Here is a 13,727-nt window from a genome sequence, read left to right on the forward strand (position 1 = left end):
AAACTCGCATTCTAAAGTTCAGTTTTCTGGTTTATTTCAAGCGCCTACCTACCTTCAAAAAATAAATAGAAAACATGATCCAAAATGCCTTAAGGGGCGCCAAAATCCTTTTTTGCACACAGGCGTCAGTACCCCTTACGGGGGCCCTGTTCACAGTCATTTGTTTCGAGCTTCTGTCATATGTCGTATAATCCGTGTATACCTATTAATATTATACACAGATTATACAACAATTGACAGAAGCTCGAAACAAATGACAATCGATGAAAAGCCCTATTCTTCCACGTCAGTTCATTAATTGTTTACTATGTAGTATATTTCATTTTATTAAACTAAATTAAACTTTCATCTTGTCATTTTACAATCGATTCATACATTTAACCATGACATATACCCACTTTAAATTAAAAAATCCTTGTTTTTCTGGAATAGAGAGTTGCTAATTTAGACTTTGCAATAGATTCTAATATTTAAATAATTTAAATTGCATTTTCAGACAAAAAATCCAAAATTAAAACTAAAGGGTGATTCATTTAGAGGTACTTTTTTAAAAAAGAAAAAACAATTAAAAAATGAATTTTATTTGAAAATCTTTTTTGTCATACAAAAGAATAATTAAATAATTAAAAGAATAATTATTTACCATTACTTCTAAAAGATAATTTCTTTCAAATGTTGACCGTGGCTGCGGTTAAGGTCCATTCTGAAGTTCCAATTTTCGATGACGCGTTCGAACATTTCAAGTGATATTTGACCAATGACTCGAGTAATATTGGCATCCAATACCTCAATCGAAGCTGGTTTATCCACGTAGACTTTGGACTTTAGGGAGTCCCAAAAGAAAACGTCTAGCGGTGTGATATCATAGGATATATGCGGCCAATTCACTGGTCTAAAGCGTGAAATAAATTGCTCACCGAATCGTTTTCGCAGTAAAGCTATACTTTCACGGGCTGTATGGCAGTTGCCGCCATATTTTTGGAGCCAAATTTCATCGAAACTACGAGCTTTAATTTCTGGCACCAAATAATCCGTTATCATGGTGCGATAACGGCTTCCATCCACAGTAACATTCTGGCCGGCCTCTGTTTTAAAGACATATGGACCGACGATTCCACCGGCCCATAAACCACACCACACAGTTGTTTTTTCTGAATATAATGGCAACTATTGAACCTCTTTGGGTTGTTCATCAACCCAAATATGGGCATTTTGTTTATTCACATCCCCATTAAGCCAAAAATGGACCTCATTGGTAAACAATTATGTGCACCATAAGCATATTTTCGTAATACAGGTGAATAATTTCTAGACGTCGTGTCGAGCTAACTCTTTCCAGGATGAAATGCCAAACAATAATGAATAAAAACACAAGGTGATACGATTCATTCACGATCTACCATTAAATCACCACCAAAAAAAGTACCTCTAAATGAATCACCCTTTACACTTTTTGAAGTTCTTAACCAAAAATTGGCTTTATTATGTCTTGTCACGACACTCTTGTCATATAGGGCTTTTCATTCACAGTCATTTATTTCGAGATTCTGTCAGGTGTCATCAAATATTAATATATCTACGCCATAGGTCTTTGGTTTGCATCATTGGTATATACCAATAACGCATGACGTAGATATATTAATATTTCACGACACATTACTATGACAGAAGCTCGAAACAAATGACAATCAATGAAAAGCTCTATTTAATGTCCATTTCCTATTTGATCAGTTGGTCTGTGCCCATTGAACTGGCAAGAACCTAGTATTTTCGAGCAGGGAAACATGTTGCCCATTGAGCATGTATTCAAATTAATCTAACAACATCGACTTGTAGTCACCATATTTTCTTAAAATATAATATGTAAACCATATATTATGAGGTTACTACTTTAAATAGTGTGCTAGTTTCAATTACTCAGCAGAATGTAAGTATCTCCACATGTTTTTTCTTTTTAACGGTCACAATTTTAACCTTTTGCTTTAATCTAACGTGGAAATACTTCATTCTAGGCACTGAAGATGTTCTAAATTAGAACGAAAACGTTTTGCAATCCATTTGGGTGACATTTTAAATAGTTTTTAATAAACGATTGTATACCAGTATACAACTTGAAGTTTTTTACTTCTGTATGAGTTAATTATTTAATAATTTAAAAATAACTTTTTTATGAATTAAAAAAAATCGGTCCGGTCAGATATTATTTTAGATTTTTTGGATCATTCGAAACAAAAAAGGTTCTTGTAATTTTTCTCGTTTAGGATCGTTTTCGAGTTGAACTAAAAAAAAAACGAAAAATGACGATTTTCAAGGCTCAACTTAAAATTTAAGTAGGTACTGATATAAGTGACTATTATATTTTAGGCCTTAGCAGAGTCAATGCAATTGTATCAGATTCCTCCACCATATTTTTCCGATAAAGATATCAGAGAGTTAGCGACAATGTTGTGTGTGGAAAACAAGTTTCTACAGAAATCCTGCCAGGCGATTTTTGAAATGATTGCCGAAGTTAATGTTGATCATGTTGATCAGGTAACACATAAGTATTTAAATTAGTGTTTTAACAGCCCGGAAAAAACCGTTTTTTTTTTTTCGTGTTTTTTCTGAAGGTCCGGGAAAAAACCAAAACGTGGAAAAATTCAATAATGAATTTAATTACTGGATTTTCAATGCAATAAGGTTGTTTTTAAAGAGTGATGTATAAAATAAAAATTAAACAATAACAAAATACATATTCTCTCAATTAATACAAAATAAAATTATAAATATTCATATAAACAAAACAAATATAACGAAATATATTTTATTTTCATTAAAACAAAATAAATCCAATAATTGCATTAACTGAAAAAAAAATAAAATAATGTTTCTCCATCAATACCTTTTAATCTGAATTGTCCTCTATATCAGAAATTATTGTACTTGCAGATGCTTTATCGCCATCGTCAGAAGTCTCATTCTCTTCATGATCATTATTTACAAAATATAGTAAGTCTTCACCTCACATTTTTTTTCTTTTTTCCTGCAACATTTTCATCCGAAATATACAGGGTGTTTGGTAAAGAATGGGCCGTAGCTTAACCTCAGGTTCCTGAGATTAAAATAGGCCGATTTAAGCTAACTTACCTTAGTACAAAGTTTATAATAACCGATATACAGGGTGTCAAAGTTAAACTTTTTTTTATTTATTATTGAATATTTCCTGACAAGTATGAGATAACAACATGAAATTTGGTATGTGGGGGTTTTTTGGGTCGAGAAAACTAAATTCCCTACCAAAAATGATGTATTGCCCAGAAGGCGCCAAATACGCCTTCCAGCACTCATTTATTACGTTCAATTTTTTTTATCCCTCACTCTGTATAATTTTGACATTAAAATTTTTATTCTCCTATTAGTTTTACTTAAAAAAGACATACTTCTTTCATCTCCCTAAACTCAACCGTTTTCGAGATAAACGCATTTTAAATCTGCGATACACCATCATTTTTAGCATAATGTCATTGCAGTTACACCCGAAAAATAACTTAAAACCATAAAATTATCCAAAAATATATCGCACATTTCTTCAAATGCAATTTGCGAAAAGCTTGAAAAAATGCTGTTTTCGAGTTATACATTGCTGTATTATTAACAATTAGGTACATTTGCCTGTAGATTGAAATGAATTGCAAATTGGCTGAAAAACTTCCATAGAATGGCCTTACAGCCATAGATGGCTATAGCCATGTTGCAGAAATTGACTGACAAAGATCTTGGATTCTTGAATATCACAAAGGTCACAGGGAGATTAATTTAAGTAATTTAGTATATATGCTGTTACGTTATGTAGAACGTAATAATCTATATTTAAAAAATAAACAAATTTAATTAATATTATTTTTATTATTGATGATTATTTTGTAAATAAAATAAATAGAAAACATGAATTTTTCCGATTCGAGCCGGTTTTTTTTTAAACCGGGATTTCTCCGTCTTTTTTTTTTTTCATCGATTAAAAAACCGGTTATTTTAAAACGCTAATTTAAACATAACAGTTATTATTTATGTTTTCTGTAGTGAAAATTTCTTTGACAGGCGTTGTGCACTTTTTGGTTGGGAAAAAGCATTGAATTCGGGACAGATTATTGCGACCATCACCGCTACGGCCAGTTTATACGGTCTTATGTAGTTCACAAAGTATAAAAAAAATTACAAAACATTCAAAAATGCACAACGTTTTAAATGCAAAATGACTGATAATAATGTTTATACAGGGTGTCTGCGTAACTTGGAACCATATGGGAAACTTTTTTAATATCATCAGATATCAAATTTTGTCAACAGTATACGAGATATGTCGAAAAATATGAATTTCGCTCAAGAGCAAACTACCTTTATATTGCTTTAGAAAGAATTTCTAAATTCTTTCTAAATTCATATTATTTGACACACCTCGTATAAAATTAACAAACTTGGATAACTGATGGTTGCATCTTGAGGTTTAGACCATGCACAGATTTTTATGAAGAATAACTTTTTTTCCTAAAATTATTAATAAAAGAGTTATTACATGTCTAATAAATAAAAATGATGTTCGGAATCGGTAATTTAGGAAAATTTCAGAATTTTTTTTTTCAAGTAGAAGGGTGTTATTGCATATTTGAATATGGTTTTTAATTACAAATAACTTTTCATATTAAAATTTTTTGATATTTTGAAATATAAAGGTAGTTTGCTCTTGAGCGAAATTCATATTTTTTGACATACCTCGTATACTGTTGACAAAATTTGATATATGATGATTGCATCTTAGGTTTTAGAGACTATGCAGAGCACTTTATAAAGAATGACTTTTCTTCTTTATAAAGAATGAGTTTCCCCTATGGTTCCAAGTTACGCAGACACCCTGTATAATTCCATTAAGAATACTAAATACAGTCGGAAAAATGAAAGGTTACCCATAAGCGATCTTATTAAACACATCTTTTCTAAGTTCCAGAAAGTAATGAGCGAGTACTATTATTATTAAAAGAACAGTTTATAAAATAATTTATTACATGTTCTTGCGCTGGCCAATTTATTTTGTGACATTGTCACAGAAAAATACAGCATGTTTTATATCTTGGTTCGTGGGTAATCTTTTAATTTTCCTACTATAGGTACTTACATATAATTTATATTAATATTATTACCTCTGAATATAAGTTAACTTTTATTTTAGGTTGACATACCATCCATACTGAGTAAATTAATCGAAACAGTGTCAGTAAGACAGGCTTTTCATTATGGTCAGCTGATCTTATCAGGTATGGATTTTATAAATCTTTGTTACGTTTACATTTAAGACTGAAAAAGGTTCGTCTTTTTACTACAAAAGCACGCTTACGTCAGTCAAAATTTTTTGACGTCAGAGCACTGCCAAAACATTAGAATGTGATTTTTCATCACGGCCATGTTTATGTTACTACTTGTCAGAGAATAATTGATGGATTTGACCGTTACTTGATGGAAGTTCATTTTATCTAACTAGTTGTTTCAACTATTTCTAAACATCCCGTATTTAAACAGTTCTTATATTGGTGGAGATACGTGGATGATATACTAGTATGCTTTACGGGAACTAACAGGCAACTTGACCAATTTTTATCATACATTAATTCACTTCATAGTAATATTGAGTTTACAATAGAAACAGAACAGAATAACTCCATAAACTTTCTAGATGTAACAATTACCAGACTACAAAACAAGCATGAGTTCTCCGTATATCATAAACCTACCCATACTGACACAACTATACACAATTCATCATCCCATCCTACACAACACAAATTAGATATGTTACAGTTAAAGTTGATTATCCAGTTGGAGTTGACTCCAACTAGTTGGAGTCAACTCTAACGGCTGGTTTCAGTAAAAGTTGATTATTAATATAAAATGAAGATTTATATTCAACATTTACTAGTAAAAGTAGACTCCAACTAGGAAAAGTATACTCTTCCCAATGCCATTTAGTAAAAGTTGATTCTGATTCACACAAACATCCGATTCTAGAAATTAAATGTTACTGAATATGTTCAAATTAGTCTAGGCTGTATCGTCGCCCCCGTTAGGTAAATTACTCCGATTCGAATTTTTTGCACAAACTTACTCAAAAAGAGGTCCTTACAACAAATCTACTGGGTGACAGGCAGTACCTTGATCGATAAATTGTTTAAACAATTTTTTTTTAGAAAAAAATCAAAAATAATTTTTTCACTTCGAACAATTTTTTTTAGATCATTTGGGTTATTCTGAGCAAAAAAAGGTATTTTGTGATTTTTCTCTAAAATTGATTGTTGTCGAGTTATACGCGATTTAAAATTTGAAAAGTGCGAAAATAGCCATTTTCAAGGCTTAATAACTCGGTTAAAATCCATTATTATGAAAGTCAGAAAGTGACCAAATTAAAGTTTATAACCCCCTCTACAAGATCCAGCAGAAATTTTTGTTACTATTTTATTACTAAGCTTTATCTTTAATTATTAACAATGAGCGCTAAGTGCGTATTAGGTGGCCGTCAATGGTGAGTGCTAAAGAGATGCACCATTCCAGCCGTCCAATGGTGAATCTCACTCGCACTCACATGACGGCCGCCTCAATACACGGTTAGCGCTCATTATTGATAATTAAAAATAATATGTTATTAATGAAATAATGATAAATATTTCTTCAGGATCTTATAGAGGTAGCTTTTTAATCTTTGATTTTTTTTAGTTTCTGGCTTTCATAATATATAATATCGTATGGCATTTTTGCCTTTCGGACAGTTCCGGCGCCAATTACATCTTTAACCCTGAATCAAGTAACTAGTGTCGATGTACACTAGCTCAGGGGGACCGACGGCTTAACGTGCTCTCCGAGGCACGGTGAGACGGCTCGTGTCATTATTGGAAATGAAAATGGTTTGTCTTTAGCAGGGCTCGAACCCACGTGCACTGGCGTATGAGGCCAGCGATTATGCCGTTAATCCACGGCCGCTCGCTCGACTTTCACAATAATTATCTTTAACCGAGTTATTAAACCTTGTAAATGGTTATTTTGGCGTTTTTCAAATTTTAAGTCGCTAATAACTCGACAACAGTCAATTTTAGAGAAAAAATGCACAACGGATCTAAAAACAAAATTTGTACGAAGTGAAAAAATTACATATGTTTGCGAATTTGTTTAAAATCATTGTTTGTCGCCAAACGTCACTTAAATCATTCATTATTTTACTCATTTGCCCTCATTTTCGGCAGTAAAGTAACACTTTGTTGTATTGAAAGAAGAATGTTACTTTACCTGCCGCGATAATTAATCAAATTAACCGAGATTGAATGTAAGTGGTCAATGGCTGCAATCGATTATTTATTTGAGTGAAATTAAAATTTATTTACTTTAATTATTAAAAATATTGTACAAAATTTATCTTATTATTAATAAAATTTATGTCAAAAAGTAAAATTCTGTAGTGTTTCGCAATTATATTCATACAAAATAAATCAAAACTTTACAGACAATTAGGTAGGTATACAATATTGATAACTATCGATTAAACATCAAAACCGGACATCATGCAAAAGTCATCTGGGATTACTGTCATACGAATTTTTTATTTCGTCTAAAATTAAAAAAATTTCCTCAAAGTTGTAAGTAAGTGTTAATGTTTTTTTATGATTGAAGATACAATTTTGTACGCATCACCTCAATACTCTTTATCGAACGCGTCTGTTCCTCTGCTCGTAATATCAGACTCGTTCGATAAAGAGTCACTTTACTGACTGACTTTACTGAAATTGGTTAAACAATTTTTCGACCGCGGTACCGCGTGACACCCTGTGTATTTGTTATAAGGATTGTTATACGGATGTATTGCTTTGAGTAAGTTTGTGCAAAAAATCGAATCAGAATAATTTACCTAACGGGGGCGACGTTACAGACTATACTAATAAGCAGTTGAAACCAAAAAGGTCAAAACAAAGAAACGCACACTCATTAAAAATGCACTTGAGATTCTCGTATAATCAATATTTACTGAATCGATCCAGGAAGAGTCAACTCCAACTAGTAAAAGTTGATTTAAATTTATAAAATCAACTTTTACTGCTCGTTTCAGTTGGAGTTGACTCCAACTAGTTGGAGTCAACTCTAACTGAGAATCAACTTGAATCAACTTGAACTGTAACAGATACATAGACTGACAGAAATTCCCATGTCAAAAAATAACTTCGAAATATAACTGAACATCATTTAACAAATAGCAGTAAACAATGGCTATAACTAACAAACAATTAATAAAATTTTAAACCAAAAACTCCATAAGAAAGCCCTGAAATTAGTCTATCCACCACCACAGAAAGAACCCAGTACCTTCTGCTCTATCACATATACTGGCAAGATAACGACAAAAATAGCCTGATAGATAAAAAAGAAAGGAATAACACCAGCTTTCAGAACTAACAACAACTTAAGCAAATATATTAAGAACAATAAGAGCCGAAAGAGAAAACAACTACAGAGTGGTGTCTACAAACTAACTTGTGGTGACTGTCCGAAAACTTACATCGGTCAAACTGGCAGAATCTTTGACAAAAGGATAGCAGAACACAAAAGGGCTTTCAACAATAGAAAAACAGACACTTCTACATACGCATTTCACCTTCTAGATCATAATCATTCTTTTAATGAAGAGTTTCAAATTTTACATATTCAAAATAAAGGCCTTAAGCTATCTTTATTAGAATCTATGGAAATTAATAAATTAAAAAATACAGATATAATTCTGAATAACCAACTCGAGACAAACAGCTCCCCACTCCTCAGCCTCTTCAGTTAAAGACTTTAAAAAGGCAAACCCATAGTAAACTAAATCACTTGAGAAAGGCACTCTGGCTTTTTCCTAAAATTATTTTTTTTTTGCATCGAACATTCTTAGTGTTTTTATGTTTTTTGGATCATTCCAAACAGTTCATGACATATAAGCGATAAGAAATTGCGAAATCGGCCATTTTAACCCTCAAAAACTATGTGAAAACTGAAAATGTCAATGTTGCCAAGGTGGGTAAATATTCTTTGAACCGAAGAGCCTTTTGCAATACAATATCGCAAACTCATTTGTTTTTAATTGCTAATCAAGCGGGTGCGACACTATTTTCAACCGTTGCATGTACATGTAATCGGAAAACATTTTAAGTTTAAATTTTTTTTTTTTTATTTTGACCCATTTTTGACCTGGCAACATACAAACTTGTTAATAGGGAACCCTTTCGAGCAACATGGTTCAATTTATACTAAAAATTGTGGGTTTGTTTTCATTTCGTACACAATTTACGACTTAGCGATATGAGAACAAATGTATACTTTTGGTTTTTACGTTATTTCCGTTTAAAAAGTTCTAACTGAAAGTGCCATATTATAGTCCCAGAAATAGTACATGTGGTATATCAATCGATTGCTTGTTAAATCTTAAATCTATTTTATTTTTTCACTTACACTGTGTTATTTTAGGAAATTTCCAAAAGTACGACTATGGTTCGAGCATAAACCAACAAAAATACAATTCCACTTCTCCCCCAATATACCATTTGGAAAATGTAAAATTCGCAGCTGCTTTATTTTCTGGAAAAGGTGATAACTTAGTTACTCCAGAGGTAAGCAAAAGTTTTTAATTAACAAAAATAACACTCTAACCCAGTGTTTCCCAACATTTTCTGTGCCATGCCCCACATAAGCCTTTCTTAAATTCTTATGCCCCTTATGTAACATACATATTATATAAATTCGGGTTCAAAACGTCCTCCGACGTTGTCCGATGCCTTGTTGCCAATATCTTCTATCATTGCAGTTTTCATCTTCTAATCCTCGTACACTCATTGATCGTCTTACTCCTTGTATCCATGTCGTTCTTGGTCTTCCTCTTTTTCTGTTTTCTGTGGGTATCCATTTTATAATTTTCTTTGGCACTCTTTCCTCCCCCATTCTCTGTCCGTACATGTCCGTACCACGTTAATTGTTTCTTCTCACTGCATTCTACAACCGTTTCCTGTAAATTCACTCTTCGCTTTACTTCCTCATTTCTAACCCGGTCCAATCTTGATGTTCTACTTGCTCTTCTTAGGGCGTCCATCTCAGTAGCTTCTATTTTTCGTTTTAGGTGTTTCTTTATTCTCCATGTTTCGGATCCGTATACCAATGTGCTCTTAATCATTGTGTTGAATATTCGCATTTTTCTTTGTTTCCCTATCTCGGTACTCCACAAAACTCCGTTCAATGATTTAATTATCGTTCTTGCTTTATTTATTCTGCTCTTAATTTCTGCATCGTCAGTACCTTCCTTGTTGAAATTAATGCCCAAATACTTATATTTATCACAGCTACTTATTTTCTGATTATTGTCCAATATCATATCAGTTGAATCCTCACCTAGGCATAAATATTGTGTTTTTTCTACATTCATCTGCAATCCCCATTTTTCGTATTCTTCCTTCAATTTGCGAGTCATATATTCCAAATCTTCTTTATCGTTTGCACATATTATCTGATCGTCTGCACACTGAAGGGTGTACAGGCAGGTGTTGTCGTCGATTTGGCTGCCCATTCCACTGCATTTTCTTTTCCATATTGCAAGGGCGTTGGCGATATAAACCTTAAACAGACTCGGTGATATGCAACATCCTTGTCGTAGACCTTTGTTGACTGTAAACAAATCTGTTATTTTGTTTCCTAATTTTACTGCAGATTTCATGTCTCTGTATAAATTTTGGACAGTAAAAAAATCGTGAAAATCTCCATCCATTTAGGCCGCAAACGAAATTACTCGTTACCGCTTTACAATTTACTTTACTTATGTATTTATTTTTTATATTATCTGTAAGTTTCATCGGTTCAAGGTGCTTATTTTTAAAAAGGCTCTACCTGATGGGCTTGACCGAGTCTAATCACGACTGTATGCAAATTTTCAAAAGCCATATAATATTAATTAACACAATGTTACACAAAAAATGTTAATGTCTTACACAAAAAAATAAAAACCAAAATATTTATAAAAGCAAAACCTACATTTTTTCACTCTTTGAAATTTTTCGTCTCACTAATATTTTTTAAGTTATTTTGAAAAAAGGACATTTTCCCAAAATTAAAAATAAAATTGTTACTATAAAACCAATTTTTTTCAAAAATAAGCACCTCGAACCTGTCAAACCTACAGATCATATAAACAATACATACAGTAAGGACGTTTGAGTTAAAATAAATTTATTTTCTCGAGAATGGGGTATTCTGGAGAAACAGGTCGATTATCGAGGACGAACTAGTGACGTCATCCATCTGGAGGTGATGACGTATTCAATAATGTTTTTAAAAGAGAATAAGGGTCGTGTGATAGCTCATTCGAAAGGTTATTCAATGCTCTATTCACTAATATAAACATTAATATAATTATTTATACAGAGTTCCCAAACAAAATTTTTTGAATTAAATTAATTGAAACCAAAAGAAGTATATAAATCTTCTTCTTCTTATACTTGTTGTAGATCTGTCGATCTGTTAATTCCGACGTTGAAGTATTTCTTGAGAGGTAGACTGCCAGCTATCTCTCCATCTTTTTGGTGGTTTCCCCGGTGGACGCTTGCCTGCTGGTTTTCCTTCTAGCGCCATTCTTGGTAGTCTGTGCTTCTCCATTCTTTTTACATGACTGAACCATTCTCTTCGTCTTTGCCTGCCCCATCTGACTACATCTTGCACGCCACATTGTTCCCTGATGATGTTGTTTCGTATTCTATCTCTTCTTGTCTTCCCTGCTGTTGCTCTTAGTGTCTTCATTTAGGCTGTTCGTTGTATGCTTTTCGTTTTATTGGTGTCTTCTCTTGATTCAATGCCATAGGTCATGACAGGTCTGATGTAAGTTTTATCAATTCTAACTTTTCTATCCATTCTCATATATGGATTATTCCAGACCACATCTCTCAAACATCCGGACAAGACAGCGGCCTGTCTTTTCTGAATACTTGCTGTTCTTCTCTGTTCTTTATCTGTGATTCCAATTTATCCTTGAGTATGCCTGTGAATAACTTCATTGTCGTATTTAAGAGAGTTATTCCTCTGTAGTTGTCAGGACATGATCTTTGACCTTTCTTAAAAATCGGTATTGTGATACTGGTGTGCCAATCTTGTGGTATCTTTGTTGGTAAGAATGTATAATAATTTATTTAATTCGACATACATTTTACTGTTGTCTGAAAACAGGAAAAAAATGTTTATTTGATAAATGAATATTGTTTTTCGCTTAAATTAAACATTGAAGCTGCCACCCACCTGCCTCCTAGCAGTTTGAAAATTTAATTTAAGCGAAAAGCAATGTTTATTTTTCAAATTAACATTTTTTCTGATTTATGACAGCAGTAAAATTTGTTTTGCGTTCAATAGATTACATACATTATTCTTTTTGTCTCAATTAATATAATTCAAAAAAAAATTGAGCACCCTGTATAAATAATTATGTTAATGTTTATATTATTGAATAGAGAATTAAAAACCTTTCGAATAAGTTATCACACGACCACTATTAATTTTCATTCAAAAAATCATCGATTACCTCATCGTGCCCAGATGGATGACGTCACTAGTATGTTTTATATGCCAAAAAATTATAATTTAAAAATAAAAATCGACCTGTTTCGGGATTTATCTCCAGAGAATGAATTTATTCCAACTCAAACGTCTTCACTGCACGTTATATAAAGTACAAGGTAAAGCAGTAACGCTTAATTTTATGCGAGGTACTAAATAGCGGTACATTTTCACGATTGTTTTTACCAAAAAAATAAGGCGATCTTTATTTTGAGCTTAACTTACTTAGTTTTGATGCTAGAAACTTTTATAAAAATAGAAATAAAGCTTTTTTAACATTTTGGTTATTTCACATTGAAATATTCGATTTGTAATTTGACAAATAAGAACGTATTTTTCATAAGCTCCAACTTTGCTTTTACTGGGTCTATAGACCTCAAGAATACATCATTTCTTTTCTTTTTTTTTTTTTATATTAAACTATGTTTTGGCTAAGTATTTTTTTTCGATAAAATGCTTAATTTTTGTCGAGTTAAACCGTCGAGTAGGGGTGACTTTCACCCCCCAAGTAAAAGCATACAACGGCGCAAGTCCAACTTTAAAGTGAAGGGTAATTAGAACCTAAACCCAAATTTTGGTAATCATTCAGTAGTGATTTACTGGGCTATTAGTAATATAAATTTATTTTTCCAGGATGTCAAACTTCTAGCCAAGCAGCTGTCAAATGTAGTCTACTACTCCAATGTACCTTTACGTGATTTCAGTCATGTGGACTTTATTGTCAATAAAAATATTGAAAATTCTGTATATAAACCGATTTTAAAACTGTTAGAAAGATATAAATAATAAACAAATACCAAAAATTTTATTATTTTATTTTTAAATTATTAAATGAATTCTCAATTGTGTTTTTACGTGTCCCTTGGATCTGAAGAGAAAATTTAGTGTGATTTTTAATTTCAAATATTTCATTGAAAATAAACTTTTTGTTTAATTTAAGGGACTTTCAGCCCTTAGTAATAATTAAAGGTTCATTATGCGTTTAAATTTTTCAAAAATATTTATTACTTTTCTCAGGATTCGAAAAAAATGAATGCGTTTAAATAGCCTTGGACCAAGATTTTGCACCTACCCCCTTAAAATGATCGGTACGTTTT

General features: G+C 32.1%; 1 protein-coding gene across 1 annotated transcript in view; it reads left to right on the forward strand.

Moving 5' to 3' along the window:
- LOC114332822 (lipase 3-like) overlaps positions 1-13,433 on the forward strand; it is a 46,746-nt gene extending 33,313 nt beyond the window's left edge. The window contains exons 4-7 of the mRNA XM_028282600.2: positions 2,365-2,532; positions 5,204-5,288; positions 9,511-9,653; positions 13,264-13,433. Coding sequence (XP_028138401.1) covers positions 2,365-2,532; positions 5,204-5,288; positions 9,511-9,653; positions 13,264-13,416 — 549 coding nt within the window. The 3' untranslated portion in view covers positions 13,417-13,433. The remainder of the gene's footprint in view (positions 1-2,364; positions 2,533-5,203; positions 5,289-9,510; positions 9,654-13,263) is intronic.
- The last annotated feature ends 294 nt before the right edge of the window (positions 13,434-13,727 follow it).

This window comes from Diabrotica virgifera, chromosome 9 (assembly GCF_917563875.1).
Source record: "Diabrotica virgifera virgifera chromosome 9, PGI_DIABVI_V3a".
In the NCBI taxonomy this organism is placed as follows: domain Eukaryota; kingdom Metazoa; phylum Arthropoda; class Insecta; order Coleoptera; family Chrysomelidae; genus Diabrotica; species Diabrotica virgifera.